Here is a 26899-nt window from a genome sequence, read left to right on the forward strand (position 1 = left end):
TTCGTCTGCACCAGGGTATATCGGCTTTATGTGGCGGCTACCACGAATATACTTCCTGAGATTTAATAAACAGCTTTAGAAATCTGCAATCCAGAGCCTACTATCTTGAAACTGGGCTGCAAACTGGGCCTGACTTGTAGTCAAGGGAACAGAAAGGACCGAATTGACCACTGCACCGAGAAGAAAGCAAACCGGTCTTTCGGGAAATGGTACCTGACATTCCGGCAAGAATAGATATGTAAATCTTCATCTTGATCCTTACCTGGAAGCACTAGTCCAGAGAGTTTCCACACTTACTGAAGAATTGTTTACAGCGTTTAAGATACTCTGGGAGTCCCGTGCCTATGTCGGAGCGGACCTCCTTTGAGGAAATTTAAAATCCTCTTTGAGGTTTCCTGGTTCTCCTTTATGGGATCAGTTGGCAGCAAATCAGTTCGACTTCCTGTTACAGAGAGACGGAGTGGATTAGAGAGGGAATGACACTGGGTTAGTGCCTCAAACTTTTTAATTTTAATTGAAGTCCGTTCCTTCCCACCCTAAGGCGCTGGGGCACCCCGCTGAGCCCAGGAAGCGCCGGGATGGATTTGGCGGCGGCTCGGGGTCTGTGCGCCCCGCTCACCAAGCGCCAGCGAGCGGGGTTTCCTTCCGAACTTGGAAAGGTGCGCGCAGAGCGCGCACTTGGCCTTCTCTTCAAGCGCGGTGCTCCAGAGCGTGCGCGACATGTGGAGAGACGGAACAGTTATGTTAGAAACGCCTTGGAGATGGTGTCCCTTGTCAGGGAGGCAGTCCTTACGCCAGGATGGGGAGGGCCCTCTTCCTGGGGTCCCGCTCTGCGCAGCCCAGTGTCCGGCGCCTACTCAGGGGCATCCGTATCGTTGACTGGGGTGTTCTGGGGCATCGACGGCTTCTCCAAAGACTCTTCTTCCAGGGTTTCTGACAGCCTCACTAAACACAGGGAGAGACCAAGAGATGTGAAATTTGTTTTACTTCTGTACATAAACCACTCCCCACCCATAGCTCTTTCCCTCACTTTCAGTGGAGTCTCCCAGGCCTGGCTCCAGCTGGGGGGGCCTCTTCAGTCACCTCGACGAGGGGGTGAGGGCAGGTCAGTCAGGCGGCCAGATCCTCCTTGGCCTTCAAAATAGCATGTGCCCATCAAGTTTTCCCCTGAGGTAGTTTTCCTGCTGCCCCAGACTGGAGATATGGTCTGAGGTGCCTGTGACCAAGGCCGGTTCTGACTCAGGAGTTACGAGCCGTCGTAAGAGAATAAAACAAGGCAGGGGTTGTCTTGTGTTTGGGTCCTAGGATCTGACTAAGGTTTACATTTCCATATGCGTTTTCAATCTTTCCTCCTTATGAAATAGCAAATTATGAATGAGGAGGAAAGACAATCAACTTGGCGGGGTTCTGATGTTGGGGGGGTGGGGAGGTTTGCCCTCCCTGCTCCCCGCCCCTCCCGCCCCAGGCTGGGCTCTCTGCTCGGTAGGGAGGGACATTTACCTGGTGTGTAAATTGTGAGGAAAGCGTTGGGGGTCTGAGACAGCAAAGCCACAACATGGGATATGATGTTCCAGCTTTGAAGGGGAACAAAGGCCCTGAGCTAACCCCAGTGAAAGCCAGGAGCGTGGAGAAGGCAACAAAGACTTGCAGCCTGCGGTCACCGGTAGGTGTCAATGTGGACACTCACAGCCGGGGCAGTGGAAGAGGGGGACACAGAGCCAGGCTGTCATTCCAAGGCATAACATGAACAAAGATAAAAACGCGACAAGCTCAGCTTTCAATGGTTGGGAGGTTCAAAGTGGAGTGCTAGGGAGTGTATCTGGGTCAAGTATTCTCTGAAGCAGGGTCCCTCTTTCTCTCGTCCAGTATCAGCCAGGGAAGTTCTAAGGCCCCTTTCCCAAGGTAACTTTTCTTACTAAAAGAAGAATCTTCAAAATAATGTCCGATTCTACCCACTGCCTAAGTTGAAGAAGATGGAACTTTCAGCACTTCCGGATCCCAGAGACCCAGGTGGCTGCATTAACTTATGAACTGGAACAGCCTACCTTAACTTTTGGGATAAAGTTCATGTACTCTTGAACGAATTTAATGAAAAGAAATAACATTCCTTTTATGAAACTGTGCATACATGTAGATGAATCAAAGGGTAACATAATTTAGAAAGTATTCATCCAACAAAGAAGTTTCAGTAGTAAACCATTGAAAGAATAACGGAGACCTAGTAGAATTAAATATACCTGTGGTTTCAGATTCCCTATTAGAAATCAGCAGACAAGGCATTTACCAGCAAAGGACTCCTCTAGAATCTGGGAAAGATAATTGGGAATCCTCCGCTAATGCAACGGATTAGCAAAGACCATCTTAGAGAACGAATAAGTGGAAATGATAACAAATTATGTTTAATCCTTAGAAGGCGGACACACTGTGTTCCTTAAATTCTGCTACTAGAACCAAAATACAAGTTTTAAAAATTATCATATAATAAAATTCTGATTTTCTTTAGCTGAAGTATGTCTCCTAAATAATAATTTAAAAAAAGGATGTAAATATCCTTAAAAGACTAATGACATTTCACAGGTAATGCAATTTGGAAAGAAACACTTCCATGTTTTCTTTTCCAACAATGTGCATTTTTGTAAACTGCTATAAATTGCAATTCAAAAGCACTGATCTCGCCATCCCCAATCATTTTTTATACTGATCAAATGAATGCAGATACTCCCATTTGGGAGGGGCGACATGACATTTCACTTGGCAGTTCTAAACAGGTCACAGACCTTTCACAGACCCTAAGGCAGTGGGAGGGAGCTCTTTACTAAACCGTGTAACCAAATCAAACCAATGGTTACCCCTTTTCAAAACCATTGGAATGGTTTGCACAATGCTATTCACATAGCAGCACAGAAACTGAAAGGATGGTCATCCAATGGAAATTTCTTTCCTTTTGTTTACACTTGCAGAGCTCAAAAAGTAATACTTGGAGGAAAATAATTACATTTGCTATGATAAAAGTCTTAAATACTTAACATGCATTTTGGTTGGCGTGACCCGGCATAGATACGGCCATCCATTGGTACATATATATATGCACATGTATGTATGTATATGCAAGTATATTTATTGGAGATGTCTCTTTGTTTGAAACCTTAGGCACAAAGACACAACATGGCTGCCCTCAAGATGACCTATTGCTTTCAAGTTGCTTGAACACATCAGAATTTCCATTGTTAAGGTTGATTAATTGAAACTGATAAGTTACCATGAATAAAGATTGTTTTTCTGTTTAATGTGGTGGGCCTGATTTGGTAAATGCCTTATTCATGTAGCTTTGCAGCGCAGCATATGGGCAAGAGTCATTCAGTATCACAAACATATACAATTTATTATGCTTGTATGGGCACAACCAAAGGCCTTTCTATTTTAATGACAAAGTTTCAATGAAAAATTCCATTTAAAGAGTCACTAGGAACATGAGGTGTGATTTTGTAATTTATTCTTAAGAGTTTCCATCTCTGAGTTTCTGTGAGTAGTTTAAAAGATATCACATTTGAATACAGTTTAAAAAAAGATGCAAACATCCACATTACACCTTAGCGCTTGTCCTTGGGAATACAGCAGAATTTATGTTAATGTTAGCAGACATAAGAAGAGAAAGCACCTTTTCATCTGATGCTACCTTGTGTGCTCTGCTAATGGTAAAGTTACCTTAAACGTTTCATTGAGATGCCAGCAATAAAAGCTCACGCTGCCCAGTTTACAAGAAAATGCAAAGAATGCTGGTGAATAACAAGTTAACTTCCTGACATCTTTTTTCCTCCTTTACTTAAAAGCTGATGTCACTTTTCAGACTACATTAAAAAGTGTCATGAATATTTACCGATAAAGGTAAGTTTAAAAATTTTTTTCTAATGAGGTACAGAAACGTTTTTCTCCCTTTTTCATTTTGGCTGCTCATGTAATCCCCAGAAGAACAACAACAACAACAAAAATCTACGAGAGATTTGCTAATGAACTAAAGAAATGACTGTATCAAACCATCAAAGAGATAGCTACCATATTCAGCCCTTAATGTCTTATCAAATAAATTCTCTGGTCATTCATGTCCATGAAACAGTTCAAGTTCACCCAACATTTCTCAATTAAATTAGATGGGTAATCTCAGTTCAGCTCTTCGGGAGAGTAATAAACCACATTGGTCACAGTTGACCACAGCTAGTATGCGATTCATAAAGGACTGGGTGTCCATTGGAAAGCTAATCAGTGCACCGTCACTTGTAAAATCCCCTCCTGCATTTTGAAGCGATAATCTGTATCTAATTTTTAAAGAAAAATTTACTCTCCTTTCACTCTTCTGAGGCCAATTTCTTTTCTGGACCTGAATAGAGATCATTGGTGAAACAGTACCAAATAGCTCTGGTATGTGTATAACAAAAACCCACCTCTTTGTAGAACATAACAAATTATGCAATGTTCACAGATGCACTTCGCATTGTGCCTTTTGTGAGAAAATGAAGGCCCAAGTCAATTCCCCACCCCCCTCTTTATGAAAGCCTGGGCTCCCCATGCAATCTGTCCTAATCCTAGAGAAAAATCATTATACCTAATATGGAAGCTTCATAGTTCTTTGAAAAGGGATTTTTCATTTGCACTTTTGGTCTTTGTAATTTATTTGCACAAGTGTGAATCTGAAGTTGCAAGCAAATTTGTTCCTATAAACAAGCAAGGAGGATTAAAATGTTAACTGCTCCTCTAGCCCACATTTGATATTTAGAGGAAATGCTGTGTTCACACAACCCCATGGCTTGAATTTATAGGCTACCAAAGAAATATAGTCATTTTTCAGTTACAATTTTAAAAAATTTACACACTGAAAATATTTTAAACATCGTTTCTGTATTTTGGCTTTTTATGATCTTTATGAGGGAAGGGGCTGCTAATGGCTAATCCTGATTTTCATGAGGTAGCAGTTTCTGCGGAAATGGTGACAAATGCAGAGAGGCATTTTCAGGTTCACCTTGCCTCGTGGGACCTCTGTAAATACTGGTATTACTTTTATTGAATGTGCTAATCTTTGAGTGTCAGTCTTAGAATAGAAATTTCAAGCACTGAGAAGACTCTCTGCATCCTCAGTGCCTTGCCTAAGTCTTTGTTTATAGTAGGTGCTCACAGTTACCATATGATGCAACAATCCCACTCCTGGGCATATATCCAGACAAAACGCTACTTCGAAAAGATACATGCACCCCAGTGTTCATAGCAGCACTATTTCCAATAGCCAAGACGTGGAAGCAACTTAGCTGCCCATTGACAGATGAATGGATAAAGAAGCTGTGGTATATATACACAGTGGAATACTACTCAGCCATAAAAAAGAATGAAACACTGCCATTTGCAGCAACATGGATGGACCTAGAGATGATCACACTAAGTGAAGTAAGTCAGACAGAGAAAGACAAATACCATATGATATCACTTGTATGTGGAATCCAAAATATGATACAAGTGAACTTATTTACAAAACAGAAACAGACTCACAGACACAGAAAACAAATTTATGGTTACCAGAGGGGGATGGGGGTGGGGAAGGGATAAATCAGGAGTTTGGGATGAGCAGATACAAACTACTATATATAAAATAGATAAACAGCTAGGTCCTACTATAAAGCACAGGAGACTATATTCAATATCCTGTAATAAACCATAATGGAAAAGAATATGAAAAAGAATATACATATGTATAACTGAATCACTTTGCTGTACACCAGAAACTAGCACAACGTTGTAAATTAACTGTACTTCAATTTAAAAAAGTAAAATCTAGTAGGTGCTCATAAAGTCTGTGGAATGAATGAATAAATAAATGAATGAATTCACAAAAAGAAGGTGAAACCTAGGAGGTTAAGAAGTGTGGGCCCCTCGGTAACCACAGCCTTTCCAGTTGCCTCCACGTTGACCGGTCTTGGTCATGAGACTCTCTCTGACTAATGGGACAGAAGCAAATGTGGTGTCAGCAAACTTCAACAGTCCTTGTGCACTGGTGCTTGCTCTTTTTTGCTGTTCTTGAGAACCCTGACACCACCATGAAAGCAAGACTGGGTTTGCGTGATCAATGATGAGAAATATAAGATGTGGTTGCACCTGTCAGCCCAGCAGACGGCCAGCCTGAGGCCAGCGACAGCCAGCTAACTGTAGAATATGAGCGACCCCAGCAAGAGCAGGCACAAGACCTACCACCTAGGTGCAAGCGTGTATAAAGGCAGAGAAGCATGGAATAGCACGGAAGAGTGGGGAACAGCAAGTCATTTGTTATGACTAGATTAGAGAGCTCATGTAGGGGAGAGGCAGGGATTATGCATGCTCTTATATGCTAAACTGAAGAATTTGGTTTTATCCTGAAAGCCACAGACATCTATTGAAGGATACAGAGGAATAACAAAGTGTGTAAAAGTGAATCAAAGAATGAAATCCAGGGGCTTCCCTGGTGGCGCAGTGGTTGAGAGTCCGCCTGCCGATGCAAGGGACGCGGGTTCGTGCCCCTAGTCCAGGAAGATCCCACATGCCGTGGAGCGGCTGGGCCCGTGAGCCATGGTCGCTGAGCCTGCGCATCCGGAGCCTGTGCTCCGCAACGGGAGAGGTCACAACAGTGAGAGGCCCGTGTACCGCAAAAAAAAAAAAAAAAAAAAAAAAAGAGCATTTCAAGAGTTAAGGGACACTCATTAGTAACAGAATGCAAGGGGTGTGGTCCAGTGCCAGGGGATACACTGAGGAACTGAAAACTATTTCACATTTGAAGGATTCCCTAGGGAGGGTACCCTAGGGAGGAGCAGTGTCAGGGAGATGCAGAGCAGAAGGCAAGTGGAGTAATCTGGGGCTAGAGAAGGAGAGAGAGCAGGTTCCGTTTTCTCTCTGGAGGGCTGACATTAAAGGTAAGGAGGACCAGAGGGCGCCTGCTTGAAGAGGAAGGGAGGGGATGAGTAAGAAAAGAAGGTGTCGACAGCATTACAGGAGGAGAGCGCTGGGATGCAGTGGGACTCTTTAGCCAGAGGACAAATAGGGATGTTAGGCTGTTACCCAAGTTCATACAATTATGATGTGATGCAAACGTCAGACTCAATTTTATTAAACATTTATTGATCACTTACTGAATGCCTGGGAAGTGGCAGGCACATTTATACACAAGCCTTACCACATTTGATTCCTTAAAACGACAGCATACCTTGAAGTTGGAGGAAGTAGCTTTCTAATCAATCCAAGGGAGATGTCTCCGTTACTTGAGAAGTCAATGGCAGAACTCCTTACCCTACGATGATGTAATGTCAACTGGAAACACAAGGCCCCTGAACTCATTTGGGACGGTGGCTGTCTATCTATTGAATGTGGATGTCATGGAAATGATCAAATCGGCATCCTGCTTTTAGCTTCCTAGAGCTGCTGTAACAAAGTAATATAAACCATATAGCTTAGAACAACACGTATTTATTCTCTCACGGATCTGGAGGTTGGAAGTCTGAAATCCAGGTGTCGACAGGACCTTGCTCGTGCTCAAACTCTGGGTGCAATCCTTCCTTGCCTCTTCCTAGCTGCTGGTAGTGGCTGTAGATCCTTGGGGTTCCTTGGCTTACAGCCGCACCTCTCCAATCTCTACCTCTTTCATCACGTGGCATTCTCCCTGTGTGTGTGTGTCCCAATTTCGCTCTTCTTTTTTTTTTCGCGGTACACAGGCCTCTCACTGTTGTGGCCTCTCCCGTTGCAGAGCACAGGCTCCGGACGCGCAGGCTCAGCGGCCATGGCTCACGGGCCCAGCCGCTCCGCGGCATGTGGGATCTTCCCGGACCGGGGCACGAACCCGTGTCCCCTGCATCGGCAGGTGGACTCTCAACCACTGCGCCACCAGGGAAGCCCCCAATTTCCCTCTTCTTATAAGGACACCAGTCATATTGGATTAGGGCCCACCCCAATCACCTCATCTTAACTTGATTAAATCTGCAAAGACCCTATTTTATAAATAAGGTTACATTCACAGGAACCGGGGTTAGGGTGTCAACATATCTTTTGGGAGAGGGGGGATATAATTCAACCCATAACACATCCTTTTCCAGAAAAGGTAACTTATTGCCTATTTCACAGACAGAACACCGGGGGAAAGGACTTTTACTAAGGTGCAACAGAGATTTTAAAATGTTCTTTCAAGAAATGGTAGATATTTAATACGTGCTTTTGATGTATAGGATAATAAGAAGTGGGGCCATTGTTTACAAAGGGGAAGTGTTCTTAGAACAGACTGTATACATAAGGTAGGCCTGAAATCAAATGAAGGGTCTTTGGTCTAGAAACGTGAAGAAAACTGGTTTGAACATATAGGAATTTTTTGGTGGGGGGAGAAGGAAGTACAATATAGCAAGTTCATGATTTATTATACTGTATGGACATGATAAATAACAATTTAAAAAGAAAATAATCCAAAGATATACTGGGGGTCTTCCCTAGAGGCACAGTGGTTGAGAATCTGCCTGCCAACGCAAGGAACATGGGTTCGAGCCCTGGTCTGGGAAGATCCCACATGCCGCGGAGCAACTAAGCCTGTGAGCCACAACTACTGAGCCTGTGCTCTAGAGCCCGCGTGCCACAACTACTGAAGCCCACGTGCCTAGAGCCCGTGCTCCACAACAAGAGAAGCCACAGCAATGAGAAGCCCGCACACCACAACAAAGAGTAGACCCTGCTCCCTGCAACTAGAGAAAGCCTGTGTGTAGCAACGAAGACCCAATACAGCCAAAAATAAATAAATTAATAAAATAAATTTAAAAATAAAACCAAAGACATACTGCGATAAAATAGATAAACATTTCTCAGGTAAAGAAATGTAAAACAATGAACAAGGCTGTTATGGACTGAATTGTGTCTCCCCCGAAAGACGCTGGAGTCCTAACTGCCAGGACCTGTGAATGTGACCTTATTTGGAAATCGGGTCTTTGCGGATGATTGAGTTAAGATGAGGTCATTAGGATGGACCCTAATCCAGCATGTCTTCATCCTCATAAAAAGGTGAAATCTGGACACAGATACACACACACGGAGGGAAGACTGTGTGAAGACATGAGGAGACCACCATCTACAAGCAAAGAAACACGTGAGGTTCCTGAAGCTCTGAGAGCAGCATGGACAGGTTTCCCCCTCACAGACCTCAGAAGGAACCAACCCTGCTGGCATCTTGATTTCAAACTTCCAGCCTCCAGAGCTGTGACACCACAAATTTCTGTGGTTTAGCCAACCAGCTGCTGTACTTGGTTACGGCGGCCCTAGCACTCATACACAGGCTGAAACCACAGACCTGTGTAATTCCAGCTGCAGAAATTCGCAATGACAGCCAGGAATAAAGCTCCTTTTTGGTGACAGAGGCTGAATGTGCTCCGTGTTGGGTGAAAGAACAAACCACTCCTCAAAGACAGAAGCATGAATGAAAGGAAACTGGGAGAAAAAAAAAGTTTCTAACCTGGGGCTACTATGGCTTTTTAGAAAGCTCTGGGCTTAGGGAGGCTCAAAGGCAAAACTTACTTCACTCACAGGAACTGAGCCAAGCGACCTGATGGCTTAAAGGCTTCAAGACCCTATTGTCACAGCAGGACAGGCACCCCCAAACTTATAAGAACTGGCTGTAGACTGGGAGTGAGAGTGGCGGAAGTGGGTGCAGTTACCAAACCGTACTCAGGAAATACTGCATTCAGGTGGCAGGAGGGGAAAGAGGGAGAGAGGGAGAGAGGGAGAGAGGGAGGGAGGGAGGGAGGGAGGGAGGGAGGGAGAGAGGGAGAGAGGGAGAGAGGGAGAGAGGGGGAGAGAGAGAGAGAGAGAGAGAGAGAGAGAGAGAGAGAGAGAGAGAGAGAGACGGAATGAATATGAATGAGACAGAGAAACTGGACCCTGTAAACCAAAATTCCAAAATAAAGGAAAGGAATGCTAGGAAAGACAACAGAAAGATAAGCTATCAGGATACGAATTCACTCCAGATAAATTTAAGTTGGTGAAATAGTTTGACAAAGATTTTAAAATGTGTGTTTAGTATGCTCACAGAAATAATTGATAGTGTCCACTAAACAAATAAATTATGACGCAAAACAGGCCAGGATAAAATAAGAACTGACGGTTCTGAAAATGAATCAATTTAAAGTCTTGGGAAATAAAAAAAGTCACTAAAATAAAACTAAAACATGGGATAAATTGGGCATAGATGAAGAGAGGATTGGAAAACTGGAAAAGGTGATCAAGAAATCAAGAAATCCATCCATATGCACAACAGAGAAATAGACACAAAAAATAGAAAATGTAGATTAGAGGCATGAGAAGAGACTGTGAGGTGCTTCAGAAGAAAATAATGTGTAGGATGTTACACAAGCAACATTTGAAAAGACAATGGCTGAGAAATTTCTAGAAGTAAAGAAAGATATGAATGATCCAAATTGTACTCTGAATACAACATTAAACACAAATGTGTTTAATCAAGATTAAACACATTTTATAGAATGAGTACATTACAGTAAACCTAAAGACCATCAAGAATAAAGACTAAACCTTAAAAGCTACATAAAGAAAACTCAAATGACCACAAATGGTTGACAAATCGACAACAAACTTCAAGAAGCCTGAGCAGAGGCTCAAAGGCAATGGTATAATAACAAAATGTGGAGGAAAAAATAACTGCCAACCCAGAGTATCGTATCTTGCTAAACTACCCTCAAGAGGGAGATAAAATTAAGACAAACAGAATTTATCATCAATAGGTCCTCACTGAACAAATTATTGAAGTAATGATACTTTTTAACATGCACATATACTAAAACATACACATACGCAATGGGTACTCAACATGTAATTCTGTGTTTTCTGAATATTTGAAATATTTCATAAAAAACAAAAAAATAGTTTCTAAATTAGTCAACAAGCCCTTCCTCAATTCATTCTCACTGATATGTAAACACAAATAATAAGATTATTTTATAGTTGTCACTCTAGCTTCCATTTGTGTAGCATGTAATAGTATACAACATACTTCTTCCTATGACCTACTTTTTTTCCATGTGATCATCTCATTCAAGATAAGGAACATGCATTAAAGAATGTGAACCAGCCGGGAACAGGAAAGGCTGAGGACTGAAGCCCAGTGACACTTCTCTACACTGACATAAATATCCGCTTTTCTGATCTCCATTTATTCCCTCAAATTCCAAACTCGGGGTTCCTCCCATTGAAAGGAATATTCACATGCAAAGATGTCACTCCCAGTTCACTTAAGGGTGCAACTTGATATGTCCATGAATTTGCATGAATCCATACCGAACATCTTGTAACATTCTGTCATTTCTCTAACAGAACCATTCCTAAATTTAAAAATTAATACTCACTCAACACTAATTAAAACCTCTCTCAATATTCTGTTACCACCATAAAAGGCTTATATGGTTTATAATGACTGGGCGGCAATGGGCAGCTGAGGTTTGGGATGAAATCAGTGGCCACAGGATCCAGAGAGGCTGCTGGAATCCAACTCATGGCCCAATGACTGAATAATAACACACACCAGAAACCGTCTTTGCCGCATGCTACATGCTTTGGACACCTCTGAGTACCAATCTGGGGCATAATTAGGAATATGCTTAGTGGCATTTATTCAATGAAACGTTGTCTACAAATACTTAAAAAAAGCATCACTAGGCTGAATTAATACAAGATAGTCCATCAAATTAATAAAGTACACTTTTAATATGTATTAGTTGTGACCTTTTTTCCTACTAAGTTGTTATGATCTTACAAATACAGAGTACTTTGCCTGCCTACTAGTTTCAACTATTAACATTATTTTCAAAGCATGTTATTATCTGTTTTCATTTTTCACATTTTTCAATTCCCTATTTGACCAATGGACAAAGCTTCAGTTGGATAGAGAACTTCAGATTAATTCTCAAATCCAGTTGGTCATCCTGGCTCTTTTCTATGCCATTGAGAATTCCCTGTATTTGGAAAGGTATGTTAAGAGACACACTGCTGATCTTCCAGGCTTTATTTGTCATTTAATAGCCTAAATCCCATGCCTTGAATAGAAACTATCTCTAGAACACAGGCATAAAGAGCAAGGCAAATTCTTAAGAAAAGGTAGTTGAGAATCAGCCCAAATCTCAAAGACAAGGATGACATATATAACTCAGCAATACGACATCTGAATTACAGGTAATTGGTGACAATAAGGGAAGTAGAAAAGTTGGTGGCAGTGACATCATGAACATTAACAGACCCCTTAATACATTATATTCAGTAAATCAGGTTAGTCCTATTTTAACATTTTTAATAGCCATCAATTACATGCTAAGTGATGTTATATATTATGTATGTATGTGGTATATGTGGTAATACTGTAAAATACGCATTTGAATATGAATACCTTAGTAAATTATATTAATTATAGCTGAAGTCTAGAAACAATATGTAAAACAATGCTAACACTTATGCCTAAAATGCTTTCCTTTTTATCTTTTAAATTCCAATTTCTTGTGTGATTTTTAAAATTATTTTTGTGTTTAAAACAACAGCAGGGTCAACCGAATTCCACTTTCAATTAATATTTATTTTTATAAATTGGTGGATAATACACTTAGTGAAAAAAAACACTTTTCAGGTCCAAAGTTTCAAAGGGTGAAAAGAAAGGTTTTAAAATCCTATCCAACGTATTGCGATTGTTCTACTATTCTTTAAAGCCTTTGAAATCACCTCTTCCATGTTTCTTCCCTAAAAGACTGAGAGAATTAACAATACAATGTAATCTAGGTTTAAATTTGGGTGTCTCCTGTGTTTCAGATATTTATGTTTGAGCTTTCTCTTACTGACAAGCCACTTAAAGGGTCACTGTTACTTTGAGGTTTTATCTATGAGATTTGTGTCTTTGGGGCTCATTAGGAACATTTTCAAAGATTACAATGTCAATAGCACCTAATTACTGGACTGTGAGAAAGGTCTTCTTAAGTACATAAAATCTGTGGCAGTGCACAGTGCACAATGGGCAGCTCAGATCCCAAATTTTATCACAGTTAAGCAGCAAACAAATTAATAATGTTACCTGGGATCTTTTGGGATAATTACTACTGTGTAAAAAAAACGGCTTTGAAATTCTGCAGATAGTATGGTACCTCATTTTTTTATTCCCTTATATTGATGAGGATTTATTTATCTCTTACACTTCCTTTGTTGCAAGAATAACTCTGTTGTTCTTGCTAGATTTTTTTGGAGTAAAGCTTGCAACATAACAAGAAGTTAATTTCAATTTGCTTAGGAAAGATATATCACCTGATATAACGTTGTTTTAAGTTATGTTTTGTTTTATTTTGCTCTTTTCAAAATATCTACCATATGATCTGACACCAGTGACAAATTTTATTCTTTCTTATGCTTGGTAGACAATTAGTTACTAAAGAATTAAAGGAGAGACCAGTTCTTTTAAATCACTAGCCTACTGCTGAGGACATCATAGCTCTCGTGTAGTAGATTAAAAAGCAGGTTTGCCTGACTTTATTTTGGGAACCCAGGTATTATATTATCCATAGCTCAGGAGGAAAGGCAAGGATGGGGTTAGCTAGGCACTTCACCTCATTTAATCCTCATAACAAAGCTAGGAGGTGGGGTCACCATCTCCATTTTACACAGCAGAGGGAGCTGAATGAAGTTACCCAGGGAGTGACTGGAATGAGACAGGAATCGAAGTCTGTCCACCTCCAAAGCCTTTCTGCTACATCACGTTTTCCCATTGTGTGTTGTTGAAAATGGGACCACACACTGTCATGCGTGAGCCTTGGGGCAAGTCAATATAACTGAGTGGTGACAAGCCTGGGCTCTAGGGCCACATTCTCTGGGTCTGAACCCAGCCTTATTTATAAATTAATAATCTATTTGTGGTCATAAACCTGGCAGCTTACTAAACCCCTCTGAGTCCAACTGTCTCCTCTAAGGCTTGAGAAAGCAAGAGTGCTGACTTTATAGGGTTTTTGTGAGGATTAGAGTTAAAACTTAAAAGGCATTTGGAATAGTACCTACACCCACTAAATGGTAGTTATCTGTAATTTTCAAAAGTACCTTGTGGTATGAAAATACAACGTAAGAACCTCTATCTTTGATGCAACACCAAGGATGCTGTTAACAGGGAGGATAAATATTCGTAGGGTATTTAAAATATTAATATTCTATTTACATAATTTAAAAAACAGAACTCAATACCACAGTGACTTTACAGGGTTGAATTTGGCTTCTGTCACCATATAGGTTACCCCTGTGTTATAGAAAGTAATTAAGATTTGTCTGTAAGTCAGGTACGTACAAACCATGTAGCTAAACACCTCTTTGAAAATGTATTTGTGAATTAGTGCTTGAAAACACTGATAACGTATTGAACTATTTCCTAGGGGCCTGAAGGGGGTTCTCCACCTTCTGAAGTACCTGAGAAGCTTGGAGTGATTTGTTTTGTGACGACAGTTTGGTCCTTTGACCGTCTAGTGTGAATACTGTTCAGTCCCCATAATCGTGAAAGGCTGATACTCATCTACTCCCCAATTAGTAAATTTGTAATTCAGTTTCCTCCTGGCATTCATGTATTGGTTTTCTTATCCATTAAAAATAGAAAATTTATTTCTAGTCAATTTTGGATGAACTGGAACCCAATTAACCAGAAACTTTTGTTAACTGGATGATTTCCCCACACTATCTTCAGAGGGGAAAACATGACATGCCAACGTTATCTCAGAGGTTTTGTAGAAACATCAGGGTTATGCCCAGAGGCTTTCAGTATGACACTGTCGCCCACGCCTCTTCTGCGGTGCAGTCATATTCAGAATGAGGCACTTTGTGGCATGCTGCAAAATTATGGATCATAAAATAGCATTTACTTTCAATTTTATTAGTAAGGCAAAAAAAGGGGGCTAATGAATTTTAGGAGGGCTTTCCGTAGACAGGGTGAAAATAACTCTACACTTCACATTTTCAGGACAGAGGAAAGGGAGTGACAGTGTTTGTTTTGGCCAAAGCTGCCTTATGGCCCAGGTGGCCATCAAGGTCGGTTTGTATGACTACAAATGGACCTTTGAAAACTGTTTTGCTTGGCAGAGAAAAATCACTTTTGGATGTAAAGTTCTCAACTGAATTTTTTGCTGTTAATTAAGCTCTCTAATTAAAATGTCAGGTGGAACACAGGTTCCAAATTTAACAATTTATATTTTTATGATAAATCATGAGTCTCTCTTCCCCTAATACATTGTGATATTTTAGAAATAACTTACTGTATGGGTTGGAATTTCCAACAATTCAACAGAGCTAGTCCCTTATTTAAATGCTGATATCTTCAGGGACTTCCCTGGCACTCCAGTGGTTAGGACTCCGTACTTCCACTGCAGGGGGCCCCGGTTTGATCCCTGGTCAGGGAACTAAGATCCCCCAAGCCACGCAGTGTGGTCAAAAAAAAAAAAAAAACAAAAAGGTGATATCTTTAAATTGCATGCCCTAGGCTAGCAGCTGGTACAGAGTCCAGGCTGGGTGTTACTGTCACCTAAATGCCAGTCCAGGAGGCAGCCAGCACCGTGACTGCCGAAAGATTCCTCTGCACCCAGGCAGGCACCTCCGGCAAAGGTACTACCTATACCCGTAAGCACTACAGAAAAAGCCTCTCCACTGCATGGAGGCCCAGAAGAGAGGTTCCTTTCTCAATCTAGTTTTCAAAAAGTTGATTTTAAAATTAGGGTCCAGCAGGAATAAAGATGCAGACATAGAAAATGGACTTGAGGACACGGGGAGGGGGAAGGGTAAGCTGGGACGAAGTGAGAGAGTAGCCCTGACATATATACACTACCAAATGTAAAATAGATAGCTAGTGGGAAGCAGCAGCACAGCACAGGGAGATCAGCTCGGTGCTTTGCAATGACCTAGAGACGTGGGATAGGGAGGGTGGGAGGGAGTCGCAAGAGGGAGGAGATATGGGGATATATGTATACATATAGCTGATTCACTTTGTTATACAGCAGAAACTAACACACCATTGTAAAGCAATTATACTCCAATAAAGATGTTAAAAAAAAATTAGGGTCCAGGATTTAAACTCATATCACACACTTCCTCCTTGTAGAAAGATTCATTATAAAAGTCTACTTTTAAAGATTCCCAGACATGAACAACAGAAATTACTGATACCCTTTGATTATCATCAATAATTCAAACAAATAACGTTGCATTTCATTAATCCAACTTGTTTATTAGAGAAAAGCAAGCATGGTTGTTTCCTAAAGACTTACAGAAACGTGTGGACAAAATATACTTCCACCTCCAAAAGAGTCCAATTTGAGGCCACACAAGGACTGATGGGAGATAAAGGATGCTATAAATAGTTGTCCTTTTCTTCTAAGCATTAAATTGGAAAAATAGGGATTTAACAGGAGCTTCGGGTTTGTTGGCAGTTTAATTAAAAAGAAACAGGATTCCAACTGAGTTCCTGATTTTGAAATATGACTTAATTCATTTTTAGTTAGCAGAGATCAATATTCAGAAATATACATTAACATTCTTTTATTTATCATATCTATTAATTTAATAAATTGGCTGAAAAAAGTCATGCATTCATCCAGAAACCAAACATCTCAGGACAACAAAGAAAAGCATTATTAATCTTAATTACCCATCCTGCATGAACCATTTCTCCAACAATAAAGATTCTTATCTCTTGGTGAAGGAGGGAGGGATATGTGATCCCTGTCTAGGTCGACATACCTGTTGTCTATCTGTAGGTAAACCAAACCGTTTCGTTACTGAGGCTGAATAATACTGACTGATTAAATGTTAAATAGGGAAAAAATAATCTACCTACCGAAGATGCATGATAAACATTTGCAGAAGATGTCGACGCTGTTATCAATTTCACTTTGGATTGCACAAATAAAGGTTTAGCTTTCTGAAAGACACAAACAGTATGTACCGTGTTATCCAGGGGAAATAATGACCAGCCCAAATGGATGTAGAATGTTTTTCAGTCCTTAGTTAACTGAGATATGAAAATCATGCTCCTAACTTATTTGCTCAAATATCGCTGGGGAAATCCTTTCCTTTAAACCCAAGGAATAGACCCCTTCCTAATTCAGGCTACTTTGAGAGAAAATTCAAGAAAAATGTTTTCCTTAATGTCTCTTCTGACTCTACTTCCTTTTGATTATCCCTATGCCATATGGGATTTACTGCTTGTAACTGGTCAGGTACTACGGGGTCATCCCCAGCACCACCCAGCTCCTGGAAGCTACACAGTGATGGTTGTGATTCCCAGGAACTGAAGAGTGAAAAAACAAAAGCATCTCTTCCAGGAGTTCAGAAGCAGTAGCACACAAGCAGAATTGCCACCAACATCATATACTGCAAAGTAAATCATGACATTAAAAATGCACAAGTGAAAAGGACCAGAAGTACACCAAGCATGATTATCAAAAAGAGGTCTGAGGTCCATGGATGCACCCTGGAAATTTATGTGACGTTCTCCCTACTCAAGGCTTCTCTCTTGCTGGTTTGTATGTGTGTATACACACATACATTAAGTGTGTTTGCACGCATTTTTCTATTTCCCCACAGCCTGCCCCCACTCTGTTTTTGTTCCTCTCACCAAATAAACAATTTAAATATTTATTTGTATTTTTTATTTGAATATGTTCTTGCAAAAATATGTAATTTTGTGCATGTATTTTAATTTGTGCTAGTATTATGTGATATCCTATTTTGTTGATTCTAAGGCATAGCCTTCTGATATTTCAACATCCCTAAAATCAGGATGCATCTGACAATAGATGGAGCGTCACAGTATGATTGGCAGCACTTTTTCTCTTTTAGAGTCTTATAAAATCTTGAACCGATGTTGAGCACATCTTAGATTCAGGGTGAAAAACAGCACATCTCGTGTGTTCCACTTCTTTCGCTGAGGACTATGTACAAAGTAATTTCACTAAGTACTATGCTTTTAAGGTCCATCCATTTTGCTACATGTACATAAAATCCAGCACCGCATAGGACTACCTAGTACTCCAGGCATGTGTCGGCCCCGTTTTGCCATCTGCTCTCCTAAGGTGGTCCAAGCCACACCATCTCTTACCAGCATCACTTCAATAGCTTCCTAGTCTGTTTCTTTCCCTGCCCCCGGCCTCCATAGCTGCCAGAGTTGTCCCTTTAAAATGTTAAGTGAAACTGTCTTACTGCTCTGCTGAAAACTCTAAAAGGCTCCCAATTTTACTCAGAGTAATAGAAAAAAAATCAAAGTCCTATTATCCCTTTAACCATATTTATTCCTGTTCTCTCTCGTTGCTCACTGCTCCAGCCACACTGGATGTTTTGTTGTTTCTCAAACATGCCAGGTACACTTCTGTCTTAGAGTCTTCCGATGGTCCTTTCCCTGTCTAGAAAACTCTTTTAAATATACACATGGTTCTTTCCTCACTGCCTTCAAGTCTTTCATAAAGATGGTAAAAGAAGCCAGTGTTAAATGCCTGACTGCTGAGAATTTAAGTTCCAATGTACTCCATTGTTTCATACTGTGGGTGTGGAAGAAAATACAACCTCTCTGCCAGGGCTGAAAAAGGTAAAATCCTGCTGAAGTTGGGGTCAGAAATAGGGGCTGTGCCTATCAACCTGCCTTCCAGCTGAAATGTAAAAGGGAGATTTGAGCAACACACAAGAGAATGCAGTTGATAACACTGGGTTTCAACACACCTCACCCTGTCAAGGATGAGAGAGAAGAGTAAATAAAACAGGGACTATGAAAAAACTGTAGAGTCAGTTAAAGAAACAGTATCCTGATATCAGAACTATACTCTTTAAAAAATGACCTATTATGAGATCTAGATGAAAACTTCATTAAACTTGCTGTCCCCAACAATAGAGTATAAGAATATACGACCTCTAGAAACTACTGACAAAAGTCTCTGGAAAAGAATCGGTGGAGATAAAATGCAAACTAACATAATATTGTCAAGAAAAGCTATGACTTGTTTATGGATTAGACGATTCAGCACCTAAAAGGTGCCAACTGTGCCCAAACTGATCTAGAGACTTAATGCACTTCTAATCAAAATCCCAATAGAATTTTTAATTTGTTTCTTATGTTTTTTTTAATACTGTGAATACTGACAATCTGATTCTAAATTTTATATGGAAATGTAAAGATCCAATAAAGCCAAGGCATTCTTGAAGAACATCAGGGCAGGAGTATTTGTTTTATCAGAAAAAGATTTATAATAAAGGTATAGATACTAAATCAGTGTCACATTGATGCGAGAATAGACAAATAGAACAGTAGGACAGAAACAGACTCATACATACATAAGCCCTTACTATAATATATAACGGGTGGAATTATGTACCAGGGGAGAAGATGGACTTTTTAATAAATGGTGCTAGATCTGCTGATTATATTAAAAGAAAATGAAATCAGATGTCTACCGTTCTGTACACTAATATCAATTCTAGGTGGATTAAACCTCTAAATACGAAAGGCAAAACAAGAAAAAAAATTTAAGTTTATAGAGAAGAAAATATTTTTTGTTTTTTAGGTTTTTTTAAATTATTGAAATATAGTTGACAAAATTATGTTAGTTTCAGGTGTACGACATAGTGATCTGACATTTGCATACATCAGAGAAGAATTTTTTTTTTTTTTGCGGTACGTGGGCCTCTCACTGTTGTGGCCTCTCCCGTTGCGGAGCACAGGCTCCAGATGTGCAGGCTCAGCGGCCATGGCTCACGGGCCCAGCCATTCCACGGCATGTGGGATCTTCCCGGACCGGGGCACGAACCCGTGTCCCCTGCATCGGCAGGCAGACTCTCAACCATTAAAGGTTAGGTAAGGTTTTCTTAAAGACAGAAAAAAATATAAAGGCAATAAGGAAAAGATTATTAAACTAACATTGAGATTAAGAACATTTATTTATGAAAAGATACCAAAACCTTGTCCACAAACTGGGAGATGACATTTGCAACCCAAGCATGCTGCTTGGTACATATTTGTACTCAAATATCTGTGAATGGACAAGTGACTAGAGTATAGGAAACCAAGGGAAAATGTTAGTTTACCCAAAGTTCATTAACTCATTCACTCATCACTTTCTCCCCTTCCCTCTCTCTGTCTATTTTTCTTAAATATTCGCTGTCCACTTTGATGAGTGTCTTGAGTGCATATATACTGTGTAGCTATATAGATAAGGATTCATGAGCTTGAATCCCAAATAAGTAGTGGCACACAGATGTATTCTCGACTAGATAGAGTCCATCTCTCCTCCATAGGAAGACAGATTGCATGAACATCTGAGGCAGGGCCAAGATTTTTCTCAAGAAAATACTGGATCTATTACTATGCTTGGACTGGAATAATTTTGAGATTTTAGAAGTCTGTTTCATAAAGCCTGGACAATTCAAATTTGGACCAGAAAATTTTACCAGATAATCCTTAAAAAGCCTGCTTTTTGAGTAGCACAGCATTCTCCTGGGTCCTCCAATATTTTATTTGTCCAGTTGATTAAATATCTAAAATGAGGATTACTCCAATTAAAGTTGTAACCTTCAGTTGAGAAGAGAAAAAACCAAAAGGAGAAGAAAGAGACTTAATATATTCCCATCTACGTAGACCAGTTTTGGAACATTTCAGGGGAGTCAATTATTAAAATCCTCAGCAAGGTTCATATTACTATGTAAATTTAGTTAAAAATTAGAAATAATATTATCTTGCCAATGTTCTTAAGTTCTTTGATCTCTTGCAGCAACTTGGAGTTAGAAAACTGTCTTAAAGTGAAAATTGTAGAAAAAATTTTAGAAAGAAAGTGATTTTAGATTGTAAGCCTCTTGAAGCAGGAAACCAAAATTTATATTTCTTGTGACTTTTTCCACAAACCTGACTTGTCCTCAGAACACTTAGCTGTGTAGCAGTTTCTCAATAGCATTTACAGTATGTTAAGTTACTGATTGATTGCAATTTATTGATTATCTTTCTACACTGGTCATCATTTGCCTTTACAATTACAACTCCCAAGTGAAAACATTAAGTAAACAGTTTTAAAAATAGTCTATTTTATATCATATGATATCACTTATATGTGGAATCTAAAAAAATAATACAAATGAACGTATTTACAAAACAGATATAGGCTCACAGACATAGAAAACAAATTTATGGTTACCAAAGGGGGAAAAGGAAAGGGATAAATTAGGAGTTTGGGACTAAACAGATACACACTAGTATATATAAAATAGATAAACAACAAGGACCTACTGTATAGCACAGGGAACTATATTCAATATCTTGTAAAAACCTATAATGGAAAAGAATCTGAAAAAGAACATATATATATTCAGTTATGTATATATATGTGTGTGTGTGTGTGTGTATATATATATATATATATATATATATATATATATATATATATAAAACTGAATCACTTTGCTGTACACCAGAAACTAACACAACATTGTAAATCAACTATACTTCAGTTTCCAAAAAAAGTCTATTTTAGAATTGGGCTTTATCTACAGGTGACTTCTAGTGTGAAAACGAATGGCTTGGTACTAGGAATAGATTCTTTTACCTCCTTTCTCCATTTGGAAGTGACTGGATACTTGGATCTTGAGCTGTGATAGTTCCTACATTCCATCCACGCACACAAATGGTCAGGTTGATAAATGCCACCCGGGGGAATGAGTCCCCCTCCTCTGAAATTTTCACTTGCCTCCATTATAGCTCAACCATACTGCGTGGTAACAATTTGTTTACACATCTGTGTCTCACACTGGATTGAGCTCTTTGGGTTCAGACACTCTGTCTTATGCCATCAGCATTCAGCAGAGTGACTCATGTACTATCTCCAGAGCCTCTAATGTCAGGGGTTCAAAAAATGTTAACTTCAGAAAGACACGTTACAGGTATCATCAAAGAGACAAAGAGTATCTAGCCAGTGTGTACTTACAACATAATTGAAGGATGTGTCAGTCAGCACTCCAAACTGACGGGACAACGTGTGTCTAGTAAACATCTCGTTCTTAAGAACGTGAAAGCTGAAACAAAAGAAGCAGTGGAATTAAAATGAACAGAAATTATAGGAAAGAGCAAATCGGTATTATGTTCTTGTGATTAGAAACTAGAATGTTCAGTGTAAGAGCAAGGAGATACAAGTAAAAATTTAAAAATATTAGTATGAACTTACCACTCTTTGATTTTTAAAATTATGTATTTTCCAGCCCTGAAAAGCAAATAGGAGGGAGTAGCCATACTAGATATTAACATATACCACAAAAATCATAGTATAAAAACAGTTTGGAAAGGAAAAATAAATGGAATAGAATAGGAACACTGAAACAGATTCGGGAATGTACTAGAACATAGTATGTGACCAAAGTGGCACCACAACCCAATACGGAAAGGACTGGAGTAAAGACCTAAATATGAGAGGTAAATCATATTTAGATTTAGGCTTAGATTTAGACAAGCCATAAAGAAGGCTTGTCTAAAACCGTGGGAGAATATTTTAGTGGAGATGGAGAAAAACTTTCTAAACACACCTAAGGCAAAAATATTGATGGATAAAAATTAAGAACTTCTGTACAATAAAAGTCAGCATACACAAAGTTCACAGACTAGGAAAAGGTATTTGTAACATCTAAAATTGATAAGGAATTAAAAATAAGAATACGCAAATAAATTTCACAAGCCAACAAGAAAGCAAAAGACGAGAAGAGTTCACAAGAGAGAGACGTCCTTTAGAGGGAAAACATCAGATCCAAAAAAAGCATCTGAAAGTCAGTTATTACCAAATATTAGAACTCAGTCCTTGTATCTCTCTATTTTTCTCCAACACTCATTCTTAGCTGATCTCATTTAATCCCATGGCTTTAAATACCATCTATACTAATGCATCCCAAATGTATGCCCCCAGCCTAAACTTTCTTCTGAACTCCAGACTCATATACTCATCACTGCCACCAGACCTCTACCCTTAAGTGACTAAAGGCAACTTAAATCAAAATTGATTTCCCGCCAAAATGTGTTTGCTTGTTTCAGTTGAAGGTAACTCCATCCTTCCCGTTGTTTAGGTAAAATCCTTGACTTCTTTCTTTCCCACCTTATCTCCAATCTTTCAATACATCCTACTTTCAAAATATATCCCCAGGGCTTCCCTAGTGACGCAGTGGTTGAGAGTCCGCCTGCCTATGCAGGGGACACAGGTTCGCGTCCTGGTCTGGGAGGATCCCACATGCCGCGGAGCGGCTGGGCCCGTGGGCCATGGCCGCTGAGCCTGTGCATCCGGAGCCTGTGCTCCGCAACAGGAGAGGCCACAACAGTGAGAGGCCCGCGTACCGAAAAAAAAAAAAAAAATCCCCAATGTAATCATTTCTCAACAGCTCCAGGTCTCCTATTCCAGTCAAATCGCCATCATGTTTTGCCTAAGAGGGGTTTATTCTTTCTGGAGCTCTTAACTCTTCTCCCTGCTTTTCCTTTGGCTTCCCTATGGCTTTTTATCAACACAAGTCATAATTTTTTTAAGACATCAGATCATTGGGTCTTTCCTCAGTTCAAGACTCTCCAGTGAGGTTTTAGGGTACCAACTCATTATTCTGAATATTGATAAATAAAGGGGATCAAGCATTTATCTTGCCTTATCTTGTCTGAAACTATATTTCAGGGTAACCAGTGGGGAAAACTTTTTTTTTCTTTAATAGAATTTAGCTAAGAAATGCAGAAGGAAAGATAAAATTAAGGTATCACCAATTTGCAACCCTAATGAAATCTTGGATCATGGTTTGTGATCATTGATGGATGTTAAAATTATTTGGAGAAAGGTCAGTGATGAACCTTAAAATATATGAATTAGCCTGATAACACTTGATTAAAATAATATAGCCGGACACTATGTGCCCTATGATGTGATGCACAGGAATTACATAGTAGTTCGAGTGAAGTAGTCTTGCCTAAAATATTGAACCTGAGTCTAATCAACTCTCTGGATTTAAAGATCAGTTTGTAAGACATACAGATAGAAGAACATGTTAGATGACACCACACATACATACACACGTGCACATAAACAATTAGTCAAATCCAGAATGGGGGACATTCTACATAACAAATGAGCATATTTCTCTAGCAAATCAGGTCGCTGGAAAGAACGGGGACGTAAGTGGGACCATCATAGAAAGAAAAAAAAGATTTAAAGGATATAACACCCAAATGCAGTGGTCCACCTACCATGAATCCCGATTTAATCAAACAACTGTAAGAGATTCCCTTGAGATAATCAAGGAATTTGAATATGATTTGGTCAATACGTAGTACTAAAGGATTGATATTGCTAACTTTATTAGGTGTGGTAATGACCCAGTAGGCATGTAAAAGAGAAAATTTTCGTATCAATTGAAAACAAAGCTTCTAGTGATTTCCCATCTCAGAGTAAAACCCCAAATGTTCCACCTCACTGAGCTCTTATACCACTCCTCCCTGCTCATGTCTCTCCAGCCACCTGGCTTCCTCACTGTCCTTGAACACACAAGCAAACCCCCACCCCAGGACCTTTGCACGTGATGTTCCTTCACCTGGAAGTCTCTTCCAGGTAATCACATGGCGTGCTCCCTCACTCATTCAGGTCTCTGTATCTGGAGATAAATATTATCATGTGCAAATGAATGGAAATGTTTTAATAGCCCTACGGAGGAAGATGACTATGTAGGTCCCATTAAACCAGGTATCAAGAGAGTCTGTCCATCCTGTCTATGATTTAAATTTGAAACACTGAGATCAGGAATAAAACAGTTTTGAATTAGTTTTTCTTTGAAGTGACTTTGACTACTCTTCTTTTTTAGGTCAGTTATTTTGCATCTCTTGAAAGAGGTATTTGAGGGCATTTCATATTAGTTAATATATACAGAAAAATGCAAGGCTCCCAATTTCCTTAAAAGACGATTAGTCGCATTTTTATAAATAGAATTTGTATATATCACCACACTATACCTGTTCCTGAGAATGAAGAATTTCTTTTCCCAGTTTTTGTTGATCTGATCTGATTCCTTCTTAACCCTGTAATAAATTTATAGGTGGTTAAATACTGTATTAGCTGCAAATGAACAATTATGAATTACTATTACCAGTACCTCTCCGACTTCTTTTTCTCTTTCTCTAACTTAGCCTTTAACATTTGTATTTGCTCTTCCAAACCACGTTTCTCTTCTTCAATCTTTCAATAGAAAATACATCACAAAGTTAATTATACCCTATTTCCCCATAAATCTGAAAGGTTATTTCTATTAAATAGCATGCATATTCTAACTATCATCGAAAATTTGAGGGAACAATGAGTTACATTTACTTGCAAATTCCCATAAACTGGAAGAATTTAAGATCCCATGCCTCCATTTCCTGTAAATGATTCACTTCAAAGCAGCCAGTGTGAGACAATATTACCAAGTAGCCAAAATTTATCTTCATCACCCCTCCCCCCTACCAGGTATCACTTTTTCTAAATCTCTTCATCATAGCAGCAGCTGCCCCCAGTTACTCTATTTCCTCTTTCTATCAAAACCGTCCTCAGGAAAGGATCTGACCAACTCAATCACATTAGAACTGTATGCCATTTCTCAGTACTGTTTCTATTTTACAAGGGGACAAAGTTTTGGCAAAGGAATGAATCTGTAACAGTGGAATTGTAGGCATGTCATGAATGAGATTTCTTTGGGTGTGGCAGGGATGTAACCCAGAATCATACTATAGAGGCAACCAGGTCCTCTGTCTCTTCATTAGACTGATTCTTGGTGTAGCTTTCAAAGTCATTACTCCTCTCTAAGGATAGTCAGCATTGACATAAACAATATTTAAGTTAATAATAAGGGTCATATTAGTCATTATTATACCTTAGCCACTGGTAGTCTCGCTTTTTCTCTATGCACCGCAGCAGGTATTCCATGTCTAACCTGGAAAGAAAATAAACAAAAGCAAGTATAACATTTCAAGTCAATGCATAAAGATGTGGTTTTTCTGCAGCTTAGAGAAAGGCAAATGAGACTAAAAATATGCCAACCCTAGTCCCATAGGGGTCTTGACTGCCTCATTTAATTTACAAGACTCAGTGTTTATACATTGCATTTGCAATTGGACAATTATATCCCATTAAAACCAACGTTCCCACTACTGTTTGTTTTCTAAATGCATTACTTTGTAATTATATATGGGTCAAATTTTACCATTACACTTTTTTTTTTAATGAAGTGGGCAGTTATTACCCAGTGAAGTCACAAGCTTAAAAAAAACCTTTTATTTTATTTTTCTCAACTATCTTTTGGATTAAATCTAATGAATCCCAGTTATAAAAACACTGCGTTTCAAAATGGTTAAGTAAATTACATATTGCACTTTTTTGGTTTTTAGATTTTAATGCATTCGTTTGCTCATTTATTTAATAATAAATAAATAAACTTTTATTTTAAATGATAATTAAGACGAATTTTCACTACTATTCCTCTTGAATGATGCAGAGAGCAGATGGCAGTGAGAAAATATACTGAATATAAAAACCTGCTTGATTAGCTATTCTTTTGGTTGTTTTTTTTTTTTTTTTTTTTTTTTGCAGCACTCGGGCCTTTCACTGTTGTGGCCTCTCCCGTTGCGGAGCACAGGCTCCGGACGCGCAGGCTCAGTGGCCACGGCTCACGGGCCCAGCTGCTCCGCGGCATGTGGGATCTTCCCAGACTGGGGCATGAACCGGTGTCCCCTGCATCGACAGGCGGACTCTCAACCACTGCGCCACCAGGGAAGCCCTTTGATTAGCTATTCTTATATTCCTCCACAGAATGTAGACAGCAAAAGGTGCTTCTTATT

At 39.5% G+C, this 26899-nt stretch overlaps 1 protein-coding gene across 1 annotated transcript in view; it reads right to left on the reverse strand.

The window, feature by feature from the left end:
* Positions 1–1657: 1657 nt before the first annotated feature.
* C2H10orf67 (chromosome 2 C10orf67 homolog) overlaps positions 1658–26899 on the reverse strand; it is a 92980-nt gene continuing 67738 nt past the window's right edge. The window contains exons 10-15 of the mRNA XM_060003140.1: positions 25936–25995; positions 25180–25262; positions 25040–25105; positions 22005–22092; positions 16883–16966; positions 1658–1723 (exon numbers count right to left, since the gene is read on the reverse strand). Coding sequence (XP_059859123.1) covers positions 1658–1723; positions 16883–16966; positions 22005–22092; positions 25040–25105; positions 25180–25262; positions 25936–25995 — 447 coding nt within the window. The remainder of the gene's footprint in view (positions 1724–16882; positions 16967–22004; positions 22093–25039; positions 25106–25179; positions 25263–25935; positions 25996–26899) is intronic.

The sequence above is a fragment of the Delphinus delphis genome, chromosome 2, assembly GCF_949987515.2.
Source record: "Delphinus delphis chromosome 2, mDelDel1.2, whole genome shotgun sequence".
NCBI lineage: Eukaryota > Metazoa > Chordata > Mammalia > Artiodactyla > Delphinidae > Delphinus > Delphinus delphis.